The sequence below is a fragment of the Pteropus vampyrus genome, unplaced genomic scaffold, assembly GCF_000151845.1.
Source record: "Pteropus vampyrus isolate Shadow unplaced genomic scaffold, Pvam_2.0 Scaffold387, whole genome shotgun sequence".
Taxonomy (NCBI): domain Eukaryota; kingdom Metazoa; phylum Chordata; class Mammalia; order Chiroptera; family Pteropodidae; genus Pteropus; species Pteropus vampyrus.
The window spans coordinates 3,724,591-3,738,337 of record NW_011889168.1 but is presented as its reverse complement, the minus strand read 5'-3'; the positions used below and the strand labels follow the sequence as shown (position 1 = coordinate 3,738,337).

General features: G+C 37.6%; 1 protein-coding gene and 1 pseudogene across 1 annotated transcript in view; one reads left to right on the top strand and one right to left on the bottom strand.

Annotated features, from left to right (window-relative positions):
- The first annotated feature begins 101 nt into the window (after positions 1-101).
- On the top strand, positions 102-2,209 carry LOC105305476 (annotated as a pseudogene).
- A 1,981-nt stretch (positions 2,210-4,190) lies between these two features.
- The window catches only part of ZNF157 (zinc finger protein 157), a 32,919-nt gene continuing 23,362 nt past the window's right edge, over positions 4,191-13,747 (bottom strand). Inside the window, exons 2-4 of the mRNA XM_011380076.1 lie at positions 7,012-7,138; positions 6,624-6,719; positions 4,191-5,690 (exon numbers count right to left, since the gene is read on the bottom strand). Coding sequence (XP_011378378.1) covers positions 4,465-5,690; positions 6,624-6,719; positions 7,012-7,138 — 1,449 coding nt within the window. The 3' untranslated portion in view covers positions 4,191-4,464. The remainder of the gene's footprint in view (positions 5,691-6,623; positions 6,720-7,011; positions 7,139-13,747) is intronic.

The window sequence follows — 13,747 nt, the reverse complement described above, 5'->3', positions numbered from 1 at the left end:
CAATTTCTTGGAGAGAACTATAAAATACTGTTGAAAGTCAAAAAGGATGAGTTAAGACTTCAGTTCCAGTATCCTGCCCAGTAAGGAAGCGGTTAGCCAAAATGATGTCTGGAGGTTTAACTGAAGCCAAACCTGCCACTCGAGAAATCCAGGAGATTGTTAATGTGGTTAAATCACAGCTTGAATGAAAAACAAATGAGACTTATGAAGAATTCGAAGCTGTAGAATACAAAACTCAAATGGCCAAAGACTTGAACACCCATATCAGAAAAGATATTTGTACACGGTGTTCATAGCAGTATTATTCATAGTGGCCAGGACATGGAAGCAACTGAAGTATCCTACAATAGATGATTGGCTAAAGAAGCTGTGGTACATATATACAATGGAATATTATTCAGCCATGAGTAAAGAGATGAAATACTGCCATTTGTGACATGGATGGACCTCAAGATAATCATACTAAGTGAAATAAGCCAGACAGAAAAAGTTGAAAAAATCACATGATATCACTTATATGTGGGATATAAACCTAAAAGCAACAAATGAACAGGACAAACAAACAGAGACTCATAGACATGGACAATAGACTAGTGGTTACCAGAGTGGAGAAGGGTGGGGAGAGGAGGGAAGTAGATAGGGTAAAGGGGGTCAAATATGTGGTGACAGAAAGAAATCTAACTATGGGAAGTGAACACGCAATGTAAACAAATATATGCCTTACTGTTAAAGTGTACAGCTGAAACACTGGATTTCATTAACCAATGTGACCATAAAAATAAATGAATGAATAAATAAGTTAATTAATTAATTAATTAATTAATTAATTAAAAATTCAAGTGGTTGCTGGAAGAAATTACTACATTAAGGTACAAGTAGGTCACAATAGTTATATTCACCTGAAAATATTCGAAGCTCTTCCTCAACAAAATCAGTCTTTGACACTTACTGGTTACCAAACTGATAAAAGCAGGGACGATGTAGAACAGTCACTTTGGAAACAGTCTGGAAGTTTCTCAAAAAATTAAAAATGGATATGCCTTTTGACCTAGCAATTGCACTCCTGGGTATTTATCCAAAGAAAACCAAAGCAATAATTCGTAAAGATCTATGCACCCCTATGTTCATGGCAGCACTATTCACAATAGCCAAAATATGGAAGCGACCTAAATGCTCAACAGATGACTAGATAAAGAAGTTATGGTTCATATATACAATGGAATAATACTCAGCCATTAAAAAAATGAAATCTTACCATTTGTGATGACATGGATGTACCTAGAGGTTATTATGCTGAGTGAAATAAGTCAGAAATAGAAAGATAAATAAAATATGACTTCACTTATATGCAGAATCTAAGGAATGAAAAGAACAGACTAATCAAAAACAGACTCGTGAATATAGAAGAAAATCTGGCGATGGCCAAAGGAGAAGGAGTTTGGGGGTTGGGAGAAAGGGGTGAAGGTAGTTGATAGATGGTCACGAGAATGGGGAGCACAGCATAAGGAATGCAGTTAGCAGTACTATAATGGCTATGCGTACAGCCAGAAGGGTAATAGAGTAATCGGAGGATTATTTCATAAACTATATAAACGTCTAACCAATGTACTGTATACTTGAAACTAATAATAAAATAAAACTTTAAAAGAAAAATATTTGGCAATGTAATTTTATTTCTATGCATAAGTAGTTAATTATAATAAAAAATAATAATAATAAAGAGAAGAAAATGGCGTAGGTGATAAAAGGCTCTGTTCATCCCTCTGGCAACCAAATCAACGTTGTGATGGAAACAAGGAGCAAACAGCAAGGAAAATATCCTGGAATCTAGATGAACAAGCCATACAAGTAGGGAGAGAACTAAGAAATCACCCTGCAACAGCAGAAGGTAGGACAGGGCAAGGACACGTGGCTGCCCAGTCCCGAGAGACTGAGCAGGATGGAGGCTGCGGCAGTGGCAGCCAGCAGCTGCAGGCATCTCTTAAAGGGACCGTGCCCACAAGCAGACTTTCATGGCAATGAACCTGCTCGCTCTGAGCACCAGCACCAGTTCGGCTGCGCAGAGAGCACCAGGGACTTACAGGGGAACAATGAGTTGTCAGAGTCAGGGCCAGAGGCTAGGGTCTCTCCAAACAGAAGTGATGGCGATATCCATTGTTCCTCTGTTGAGGCTTCCCTCTCCCAGTGCATGCACTCGGTGCTGCTATAGCTGAGACATCATCAAACTGGATAATAGAGGTCACTCCATTCAGAGATTCCCTGAAACACCACCTCCCCCAACTCCAAGCCCCACCCAAGCCACATCCAGGAGTGTCCTCAGCGAGTCCAGTGCTCTTCCTGAGCAGAGCCAAGACTCATACTGGTGGCAGCTGGCCTCGGTTTCTGGTGTGGTTTCATGAGGCAACTGTAAGCACAGCATCTGTGTGTTGCTTGCTGAATCTTAACAGGTGGCCCCGGAGGGGCACAACCTGGGGCTAAACTTGGCCTGTGGCTGAACCCTCTCAGGATTGTGCCACTGGACACCTACTAAACAAAACTGCGCTAATAAGACCAGGAGATTTAGGAACTTTGCTTACTACATAGAAACAGACACAGAAAGGCAGCCAAAATGGGAAGACAAAGAAGCAGAAACCATATGAGAGAACAGAACAGAGATCCAGAAATAATGGAGTCAAGTAATCCAAGAGATGCAGAGTTCAAAATACTGGTTATAAAGATGTTCAGTGAACTTAGGGAAAGAGTAGATGAACTCAGTGAGAACTTTAACAAAGAGATAAAAAACATAAAAATGGAAATGGAAATTATAAAAGGAAACCAGTCAGAAATGAAGAACACATTATCTGAGATGAAGAGTATATTAGATGGAAAAAAACAGAGTGGATAAAGAAGAGGATTGAACCATCGATATAGAGGATGGGGAAGCTGAGGACACTCAATCAGAATGGCAAGAAAAAAGAAACCAAGACTATAATAATAATTTAAGGAGCCTATGGGACACTATTAAAGGTAAAAATATCTGTGTCATAGGGGTACCTGAAGGAAAATAATACACTGAAGAGCTATTTGAAGAAATAATGTTGGAAAACTTCCCTCAGCTGGTGAATGAAATAGACATACAAACCCAGGAAGCTCAGAGAGTCCCAAAAAAGATGAACCCAAAGAGACCCACACCAAGACACATTATAATTAAAATGCCAAAGCTTAAAGACTAAGAGAGAATCTTAAAAGCAGCAAGAGAAAAGCAGTTAGTTACCTACAAGGGAGCACCCATAAGACTGGCAGCTCATTTCTCAAAAGAAACCATGCACGACAGAAGGGCTTGACACAAAATTTTTGACGTGATGAAAACCCAGGATCTTTATCCAAGAATACTTTATCCAGCAAAGCTATCATTTAGAGTTGAAGGACAGATAAAGAGCTTCCCAGACAAAAATAAGTTAAAAGAATTTATCAACACCAAGCTAGTATTACAGGAAATGTTGGACTGGCTTTTTTAAGAAGAAAAATCATGTATCAAAACATGAATAAAAAGTGGTAATAACTACATTCCTACCAATAAGTACCTCAAATGGAAAAGAATTAAATGTTCCAACCAAAAGATAGAGTGGCTGAATGGATAAGAAAACAAGACCCCTACATATGCTGCCTACAAGAGACTCACTTCAGATTAAAAGACACACACAGACTAAAAGGAAGGGGATGGAAAAAGGTATTGCTTTGATGTACCTAGAGGGTATTGCATTGAATAAAATGGGAAGGATAGAGAAAGATAAATATTGCATGATTTCACAAACATGTGGAATCTAAAGAACAAATAAACAACAAAAATAAAAGCAGTAGTAAACTCATAGATACAGAGAATACTTAGAGGGATACTAGATGGGAGGGAAAAAAAGGCAAAGGGATCAAGGAGTACAAATGGATAGTTGCAGAATAGATATAGAGATGTAGAGTGTATCATGGGGAAGATGGTTAAGAATGTAATATGTAAAGAGGAAAGAGGGGGACTAGATTTAGTGGGGTGACCACTTTGCAAGTTATGTGGATCTCTGATTACTAGGTTGTACAACTGAAACTGGTATATTATTATATGCCAACTATAATTATAAAAATCTAATTGAATTGTACAATGTAAATATAAGCAACTAATTGTCTATTATATTTCAATAAAACCGTGAAAAAGCTTTTTACAAAAGATAAACAGCCCATTAGAAAACAGTGAGCAAAGGATATAAACAGCCAATGCACAGAAGAGAAAACTCAAACAGCTAATCAACAGAGAGGAAGATGTTCAACCTCACCACTAATTAGAGAAATTCAAATGAAATAAAAAAAAATGAGCTATCCCCTAAGGATATCAGGACATATTTTCACACTGATGTAAGAGCCAAATTGTTACAGGTGCACTCTGTGCCCTGGTGATCTGATGGTTCAAAGAGCTCTATCAAATGGTGAGGGGAGTCTTCATAGAGAAGCTTTATCCATAGTACAAAGCAAGGGCCGGCTTATGTGAGTTCTCTGATGTTCTGTGAGGTGTGCTTTCCGACAAAAGGCTTTCCCACATTCTGGACATTCAAAAGATCTCTCTCCTGTGTGAATTTGCTGATGTTTAATGAGGCGTACTTTCAAATAAAAGGCATTTCCACATTCATTGCATTCATAAGGTTTCTCTCCTGTGTGAGTTTTCTGGTGTTGATAAAGGGATTTCTTCATACTAAAGATTTTTCCACATTCACTGCATTCATAGGGTTTCTCTCCTGAATGCAGTCTCTGATGTTCAATGAGGCGTGCTTTAACATAGAATGCATTGCCACATTTATTACATTCATAAGGTTTCTCTCCTGTGTGAATTCGCTGATGTATTCCAAGAGACGAGTGCACCCTGAAAGATTTTCCACATTCATTACACTGATAGGGCTTTTCCCCTGTGTGAGTTCTCTGATGATTGTTGAGAGTCGTCTTCATTCTGAAGAATTTCCCACATTCCTCACATTTATAGGGTTTCTCGCCTGTGTGAGTTCTCTGGTGTTGATTTAGGGACTTCTTTGCACGGAAGTTTTTCCCACAGTCACCACATTCATAGGGTTTCTCCCCAGTGTGAGTTCTCCAGTGTTGGGTAAGAGATATCTTAACACGAAATTTTCTCCCACATTCACTACATTCATAGGGTTTCTCCCCTGTATGAGTTCTCTGATGAATCATGAGGGTTGCCTTTTCAGAAAAGGTTTTCCTACATTCGGTACATTCATAGGGTCTCTCTCCTGTGTGTGTTCTCTGATGTAGAATGAGTTGTGACTTCCTGCCAAAAGATTTCTCACATTCATTACATTCAAAGGGCTTTTCCCCTGTGTGTGTTTTACGATGAGCAATGAGGTATGATCTTGCACTAAAGGTTTTTGCACATTCACCACATTTATAAGGTCTCTCCCCCGTGTGTATTCTCAGATGTTCAATAAGGTTTGATTTCCTGCAGTACGTTTTCCCACATTCACGACATTCGAAGTTTTTATCTCTTGTGTATGTCCTTTTATGTCCAACAAAGCCCATTTTCTTGTAGAAAACTTTCCCATATACATTATATTCAAGAGTTTGACTCAAAGTTTGAATCTTCTGATGCTGAAGTAGGTCATTATCATGCCTGAATGCACTACCCCCAACAGAATTGTTGCCACACAGCAGTGAGAGAGACCCTTTAAAAACAAATCAGATCATATCATTATTATAGTCAAAACCCAACAATGGCTTTCCTTGTCACAGTATAAAATTAAAGTGCTTAACATAGCCTATAAAATTCTACATAATTTGAACCCCAACTAACTTTCTGATACCACCTCTTAACATTCTCACCACCCACCCTTAAGCCACAATGGCGTCTTTTCTATTACTAGAACATAGCTCTCAGACTAAGCTTGGCATTTACTAATCTCTCTATCCAGAATATTCAAAATCTACATGGCTCCATCTCTCTCAAATCACTGATGTTGGTAGAATAATGTTAACCTCACCAAAAAGTCTTCCTTGACCACATTCCCTAAAAGCACATATCCCATTGTTGTCCTTTTATCTTGCATTGATTTTCTTTCACCACCAAACATTATGTATTTGTTTGCTTCTGACCTCTTTCCCTCATTTAGACTTGCAAGCTCCACGAGAACAGAGATATTAGTTTATTCACTGCTCGCTCCCCATATCTAGAACATGACCAGCATATAGTTGACTCTCATTTAAGATTTGGTGGATCACTAAATGAATATGTAAATGAATGCCTGGCAGCAGAAGGTGTCCAAGACAATGGAGAGAAGGAAGGCAATTGAGAATACTAAAGAGAGAGAGAGAGTAGCTAAAAATAAATGTCTAAGATGAAGCAGGCAGGGATAGATAAGAGTGATAAATAATCACAAAAATCACTATAAAATAGGAGAGAGCACTTAGCTGTGAGCATGAAATTGGGGTGTGTGATTTAGACATCTGAAGTATACAGACCCTCTATCCTCCAGTCATTTTCAAAGAGCAAGGGCCTCTAAAAAAGATTTCTGAAAAACACTGCCCAGAGATAACCTTAGATCTGAATTCCTGGGCTCTTATTGTCCCTGTTTTCATATGCCCAGTTCCTGCTCACTCACCTGGGTAACCATGGCCTGAGGATTCCTCCTCTAACACCCATAGCTCTTCTCCTCGCTCCAACTTGAAGATCATCTCTGGTTTGGCCACGCAGAGGCCTGTTAATGGGAAATGGCACAGGACATGGGCCAAGTTGTCTGAACTTTAGGGCCTCTGATGGAGAAGAAAAGTGCATCTTCATGAGCTGCACAAGGAAGGGGGCCCATTTAAACCTTTCATCGGGGGAAGTGAGAACAAACACACTCTTCCTGGTGCCCCAAACTGAATAATCATCCGTGACCCTTGAATCTAAAACTAAGGTATCATTAAACTCTACAAAAGCTATACATGTTACAGCAATCAAGAAAAGAAACACATGCTACCAGGAGTTACATGAACAATAATCCTCACCCACAGATGCCAAGTTACTGTAGTTCTCCAGCATTACATCCTTGTGCATGGTCCTCTGAGCAGAGTCCAGTCTGTACCACTCTTGTCGGGTAAAATCCACAGCCACGTCCTCAAATGACACAGATTCCTGTAACAAACAATCTTCAATGATCAGAATGGGATACATAGGAAAGATGCATGCAAACTAATTCTCTCAATAGATAACTATTGAGAATTGACAAGAAGAACTACACTGGACACCTGACTCTGTCTTGCTTGATATTATACTTTGTTGTGGCAGCGGGGGGCGGGGGCCCAGAACAGCCCTGCTCTGTCTTACTTTATCAATTCATGAAGAAAAGACTACTTACTACTGAGTTAACACTATGTGTTTGGACCTGTCCCAGTGGCTGGAGAAATAAGAAGAAGACAGAGTGCCTGCTCTCAAGGAGCTCATATCCCAGCAAAGATACCTGTATATAAACACATCCCTGCAACGAAGTGTTACAAGAGCTATGCTGAACATGTGTACAGAGTGCAATGGGCTTTCACAAGGGAAGGAATCAGATTCCACTTTGCATCATCAATTGAACTTCACTTGGGGAGGTAGCGCTTTGCATGCATAAACAAGAATATCATTTCCCTCATGAATATTGGGCCATAGCATAAAAAACAGCAAAAAGACACAAAACACACATGATGAGTTATAGAACTAAATATGGCACAGTATGACAGGAAAATAGTGCTTCAGGCTATGATGAGATAAAGAGCTATAGAGACATTCAAGGACCAGACAGTGGAGAAATTTTCAACTTTTTTTCCTGTAGTTCTTCAGTCTCCAAAATACTTGACTCCTTACACAATCAGAATATTTTCTAACCTTCCCACAATATATCCATATTTATAAATCATACAGAAGTACTATCAAGTGGGAGAAAGGGAGAGAATATTACTCCTAGTATAACAATATGAGCAGCTGGGTTAAGACTGGTGCCATATATTGAAATTAGCAAAACATGAGAGACAATGGGTTGGCAGAAGGGGAAACTGAGAAAGATCTTGGGCCCGAGCTGAAGTGTTTATGGCACATACTAATAGAGATGTTCAGCTGGCAGGTGATTCTGGAGTTCAAGAGAGAAGGCTAGGATAGACCACGGATTGGGAAGCAATAGCTTTTCAGTGCTAAATGAAGCCACAAGAATAAATGGGATGGCTAACAGAGAACAGAGCTTGAGAGAAACAGGAAGTACAGAGACAGTAGAGACAACAATATGACATAAAAATTGAAGGGGGGGCTGTGGGGCAGAGAAAATGGGAGAAATTCTTTTAATCCCATGCCTGCCCCAAAGTAAGCTCCAGTGTGAAAGCTGCAACCATGCAGCAGGAGGCACCTCAAATTCTAAAGGAGAAGAATCCTTTTCTTTGGCCAAAGAAATAGTGATCTGAAGAGAGTGAGAAGGATTCCCATAGCTTTCTTTCTAACCTCCCACCATTCAGCCCCAAAGGCAAACCTGGTTACAGAAAGTGAGTGCAAGAGTGGAGAGACTAAAGTCTCAACTGTCCAGCCAGAGGACCAAGAAGGGGGATCCCTTGGAGCGGGAGTGTGGGAAAAATTGGCCTAAAAAAATTAGCTTTGAAATATGTGAAGCAAAATTGAAAGAACTGAAAGGAGAAATGGGCAAATTTACAATTATGACTGCCAACTTTCAGCACCTCTTAGTAATAAAAGTAACTGGTAGACAAAAAACAATATATAAAAACTGAACATCACCAATCAACCAACTGACTTAACAGAACTTTCCACTCAAAATAGAGAGGTTAACAGTTTCTTCGAGTACACGTGGAATATTCACCAAGCTAGACCGTATCCTGGATCATAAAACAAACCTCAACACAATTAAAGGACCCACTGGGTACCAAGGAAAACCGACCTACAACAATCAACTCTGAGATACATCCTAATAAAACTACTAGAATTTAAAGACAAAGAAAAAAATTCCTCAGGGCCTCCAGGCAAAAGAATAAAATAAATTACAAGGCAAAAGAATTAGGATGGCATCAATTTCTCAAAAACAACTTACGAAGTAAAGCAACAGTAGAACAGCTTCAAGAAACTTAAGGAAAGAAAGTATGAGCAAAGGAAATTATACCCAGCCAAGATATCCTTTAAGTATCAAGGCCTTTAGAAAAATCAGTCTGGAATGTGCTAGAACACATATGGCCTTCCTAAGGAATTTATTAGAGTTGCGTTGTCCAATACGGTAGCTATTAGCCACATGTAGCCATTTAAATTTACATTTTGATGACTTAAAATGGTATAAAATTTAAAATTCAGTTCCTCAGTCAGACTAGACACATATCCATTGTTCAATAACCAAATGTAGCTAGTTATAATACTACACATTATAGATACAGAACATTCCCATCATTGCAAGAAGCTCTATTGGATGACACAATGCTAAACAATGACCTTCGCCCAACCAAAAATAATGAATGGGAAAATTTTGGCAAGAGGTTTGACAGTGAGCATTTCATGTATTTAACTATAGAGCTAAAACTAAAACAAGGCTGGGGTCATGAGTTGAAGGATAAACATTAAGGGTTCTGACAAAGTAGAAAAACTGCAACTAAAAAACAGGAGAAGAGAAAGAAAAAGGGGAAAGCTGAATAAGATCATTAACTGCTGGATAAGTAATAGGTGAGAGACATATTAGATGGTAAAAGAGTAATAAGGAAAAAGTCAGTTGTACAACCATTATGGAAAACAATATGGAGATTCCTCAAAAAATTAAAAATAGAACTACCAAATAATCTAGCAAACCTACTTCTGGGTACGTCCAAAGGAAATGAAATCACTATACTGAAGAGATATCTGCACTCCCATGTTCAATGGAGCGTTATTTACAACAGCCAAGACATGGAAACAATCTAATTGTCCATTGACAGATAAATGAATAAAAAAGATGTGGTATGTGTACATGGAATATTATTCAGCTATGAGAAAGAAAGAAATTCCGCTATTTGCAACAACATGGATGGACCCTGAGGGCATTATGGCAAGTGAAATAAATCAGAGAAAGATAAATACTGTACGATCTCACATATATGTGGAATCCAAACAAAAAAGTCAAACTTATAGAAGCACAGGGTATAATGATGAATACCAGGTGTGGGGGAAATGGGGAGATGTTGGTCAAAGAGGACAAAGTTACAGTCATGTAGGATTAATGTCTAGAGATCTAATGTACAGGCATGATGACTATACTTAATACTGTATTGAACAAAGGAAATATGCTGGAAGTAGATTTCAGGTGCACTCATCACACAAACAAAGATAACTATGTGAGGAGATATGTTAATTAGCTTGACTATAGTAGTCTTTTCACTATGTATATACATATCAAATCATCATGTTGTATATCTTAAATATATACATGTTTTTGGAGTAAGTCAAAGTTTATTGATTGAAGAGGTGCCACCTGAGAAGATGGATGCCTTAATGGTACCTCAAATCCATCTTTAGAAAGAACAGGTTTCAGCTTTCTTTTATGTTAAGAGAAGAGGAAATGGGAGGAGCTGTTTTTGTAAAACTCAAGCTCAAGCAGAATTCCTCTAATGAATGGCATGTCTATATGCAAGACTAAGCAGAAGCTATTAGCCTATAGGCCATGGGAACAAACCAGACTTGAACAAGATGGAGTAAAAGAGAGACCCAGCAATTCACTCTGTTACACTCCCACCTTTTTTGTTCATTCCTCAGTTTTGAGAAAAAGCGCAACTGGTAAAATAAATTTTTATAAATAAGTAAATAAAAAAGAAAGAAAAAAGGGTTAACTAAGGGTACTATAAGAAGTATTAACACAAAGGCAACCCCCAGCATAAAAATATAAACCTTCCTAATTACCAAAAAAATTTAAAGGAAACACTCAATAGAGAAAGAAACACAGTAAATATAACAAATATACATAGTAATTACAACATAATTTAAAATGAGAGAATTGAGACCAAACATATTTGTATCATTTATATTACCAAACAGTAGTACAAATAAATGAGTACAGTTTACTTCATCTATTAAAAGAAAAGGGTTTTCACATTGCCTCATAAAGTAGAACCTAACACAATGCTGTATACAAGAGACATGCTTAAAACGCAGTCATTTTAAAAGGCTAAAATTAAATAAATGGACAAAGGTTTACCAAATGAAAACAATATAAAAGCTGGGATTAAAATACTGATACCAGAGAAAGTAAAATCCAAAAGCAATTACATGAGACAAAACAGGATACTTTGTAATGTTAAAAGCCCCATCCACAACGAAGATACAACAATAAGGACATTTGTGAATACTGTGCACAAAGTAACACAGCAAAAGCCTATATGAACCAAAACCTACAGGAATGCAAGAAGAAATAGAAACATTCTCTAATGGGAGACTTTTAACATACCACCCACAGAATTAGACAAATTAAGTGGACAAAAAAATAAGTAATGATATAAGAGACCTAAACAACATAATCAATAATGTGGACCTTTGGATGGATATATAGATATAGATAGATAGACAGAGAGATAGAGATAGTTATAAATACAGATATAGATATATAGAATTATATATATATATGTATATATATACATATATATGTATGTGTGTATGTATATATAGAGAGAGGAGGTGGGGACACTGCACCCGGATCATACAGAACATACTTCTTCTGGAGTGCATATGGAATATTCGCAAAAAATGAACATATACTAGGGCGTGAATGAAACAACCTCAGTAGGTTCCCTAAAAAAAAAGTATTACAAGCAACACTGATCAAAATAAATGAAGAAATTTAAGAATTAGAAATCGACAAGCCGATTATAAAATTCATATGGAAATAAAATGGACCTAGAATGGCAAAAACTATTTTTAAAAAGGAAAAAGACTTACACTACTTAATTTCAAGACTTATAAACTTACAGTTCTCAAGACAGTGTGGTATTTTTGTAAAGATATATATAAGACAATGTAGAGTTTAGAAATAGACCCACACATATACAGTCAATTGATGTCTGACAAAGGTGTCAAGGATATTCAGTGGGGAAAGTATATTCTTCTCAACAAAAGTCTCTGGAAAAATTGAATAGTCATATCCAAAAAAAACTTCAGAGTTCTGGAAGGATATTTACTGAATTGTTAAGCCTATGATGATCTCTAGAAGGTGAGATTATGAGAAGTTTTCAAATTAAAATTTTTATATTTCTGATCATTTAGTTAAGGTAGTGTCTATCAGGTTTCTTTGTCGTAAAATTTCTAATTTTCCCTATGTAATTACTGAGTAATCTGTGGGGACATACTTTGAGACTACATAATATTTCATTCTTCATTAAACTTTTAACTAATAGCTTTGACATCTACCAATGATTCTTGCTTAGCCCAGTTGTTACTACAATGGTTGCAAAATGGTTATTTTTCTAACTCTATCATTCTTTCCACATTAGTAATCGTCATTAGGCTTTAAGGAAGAGATTTCCCTTCTCTCTTGTTCATTCATTTATTATCAGTATGGACTCATGGTTTATCTTAGTCCCCAACCAGGCTTAACACCCAGCTGACCCAGGGCCATATGCACATGTATGGGTAAAATAACCAGGGAATAGAGAAGAAAATTTTCTGGGACTCCTTCACACAGAAGAATAATGCACCATGATTCCAAAATCTGTTTAAGTCCTAACAGAGGCCGCAGGTATATTGGTAGGATATAGGGATGCAAAAGTTGATGAAATTAAGGTGAAAGTCTGGATGGAAATGGGAATTTGTTTTCTTTTGTTTTGTTTTTATTAAGTTTATTGGGGTAACATTGGTTAATACAATTATATAATTTTCAGGTGTACATTATAATTTGACATCTGTATATTCTATTGTGTGTTTACAACTGAAAATCCAGTTTCCTTCAGCTACCATATATTTGATCCCCTTTACCCACTTCACCCTCCCACTACCCCACTATATTTGACCTCCTTTAACAATCTACCTACCCCTTTCTCACCTACCCCCTACCCTCTAATAACCACTAGTCTATAGTTCGTGTCCATGAGTCTCTGTTTGTCCTGCTCATTTGTTGCTTTTAGGTTTATATTCCACATATAAGTGATATCATGCGATTTTCAACTTTTTCTGTCTGGTTTATTTTGCTTAGCATGATTATCTCAAAGTTCATCCAAGTTGTTGAAAATGGCAGTATTTCATCTCTTCTTATGGCTAAATAATATTCCATTGCATATATGTACCAGCACTTCTTTAGCTAATCATCTATCATAGGACTCTTTAGTTGCTTCCATGTCCTGGCCACTGTGAATAATACTGCTATGAACATCGGTGTGAAAATATCTTTTCAGATATCGGTTTTCAAGTCTTTGGGGAAAATACCCAGCAGAGGCATTGCTGGATCATATGGTAGATCCATTCTTAGTTTTTTTGAGGAACCTCCATACTGTTTTCCATAGTGGCTGTACCAATTTGCAGTCCCATCAGCAATGTATGAGGGTTCCTTTTTCTCCGCATCCTCCCCAACATTTGTTATTACTTCTCCTGTTGATTATAGCTATTCTAACAGGTGTAAGATGGTATCGCATTGTGATTTTGATTTGCATTTCCCTAATAGCTAGCGATGTTGAGCATTTTTTCAAATATTTGTTGGCCATTTGTATGTCCTCTAGGGAGAAGTGTCTATTCAGGTCCCCTGCCCGTTTTTTGATTGGATCATTTGTT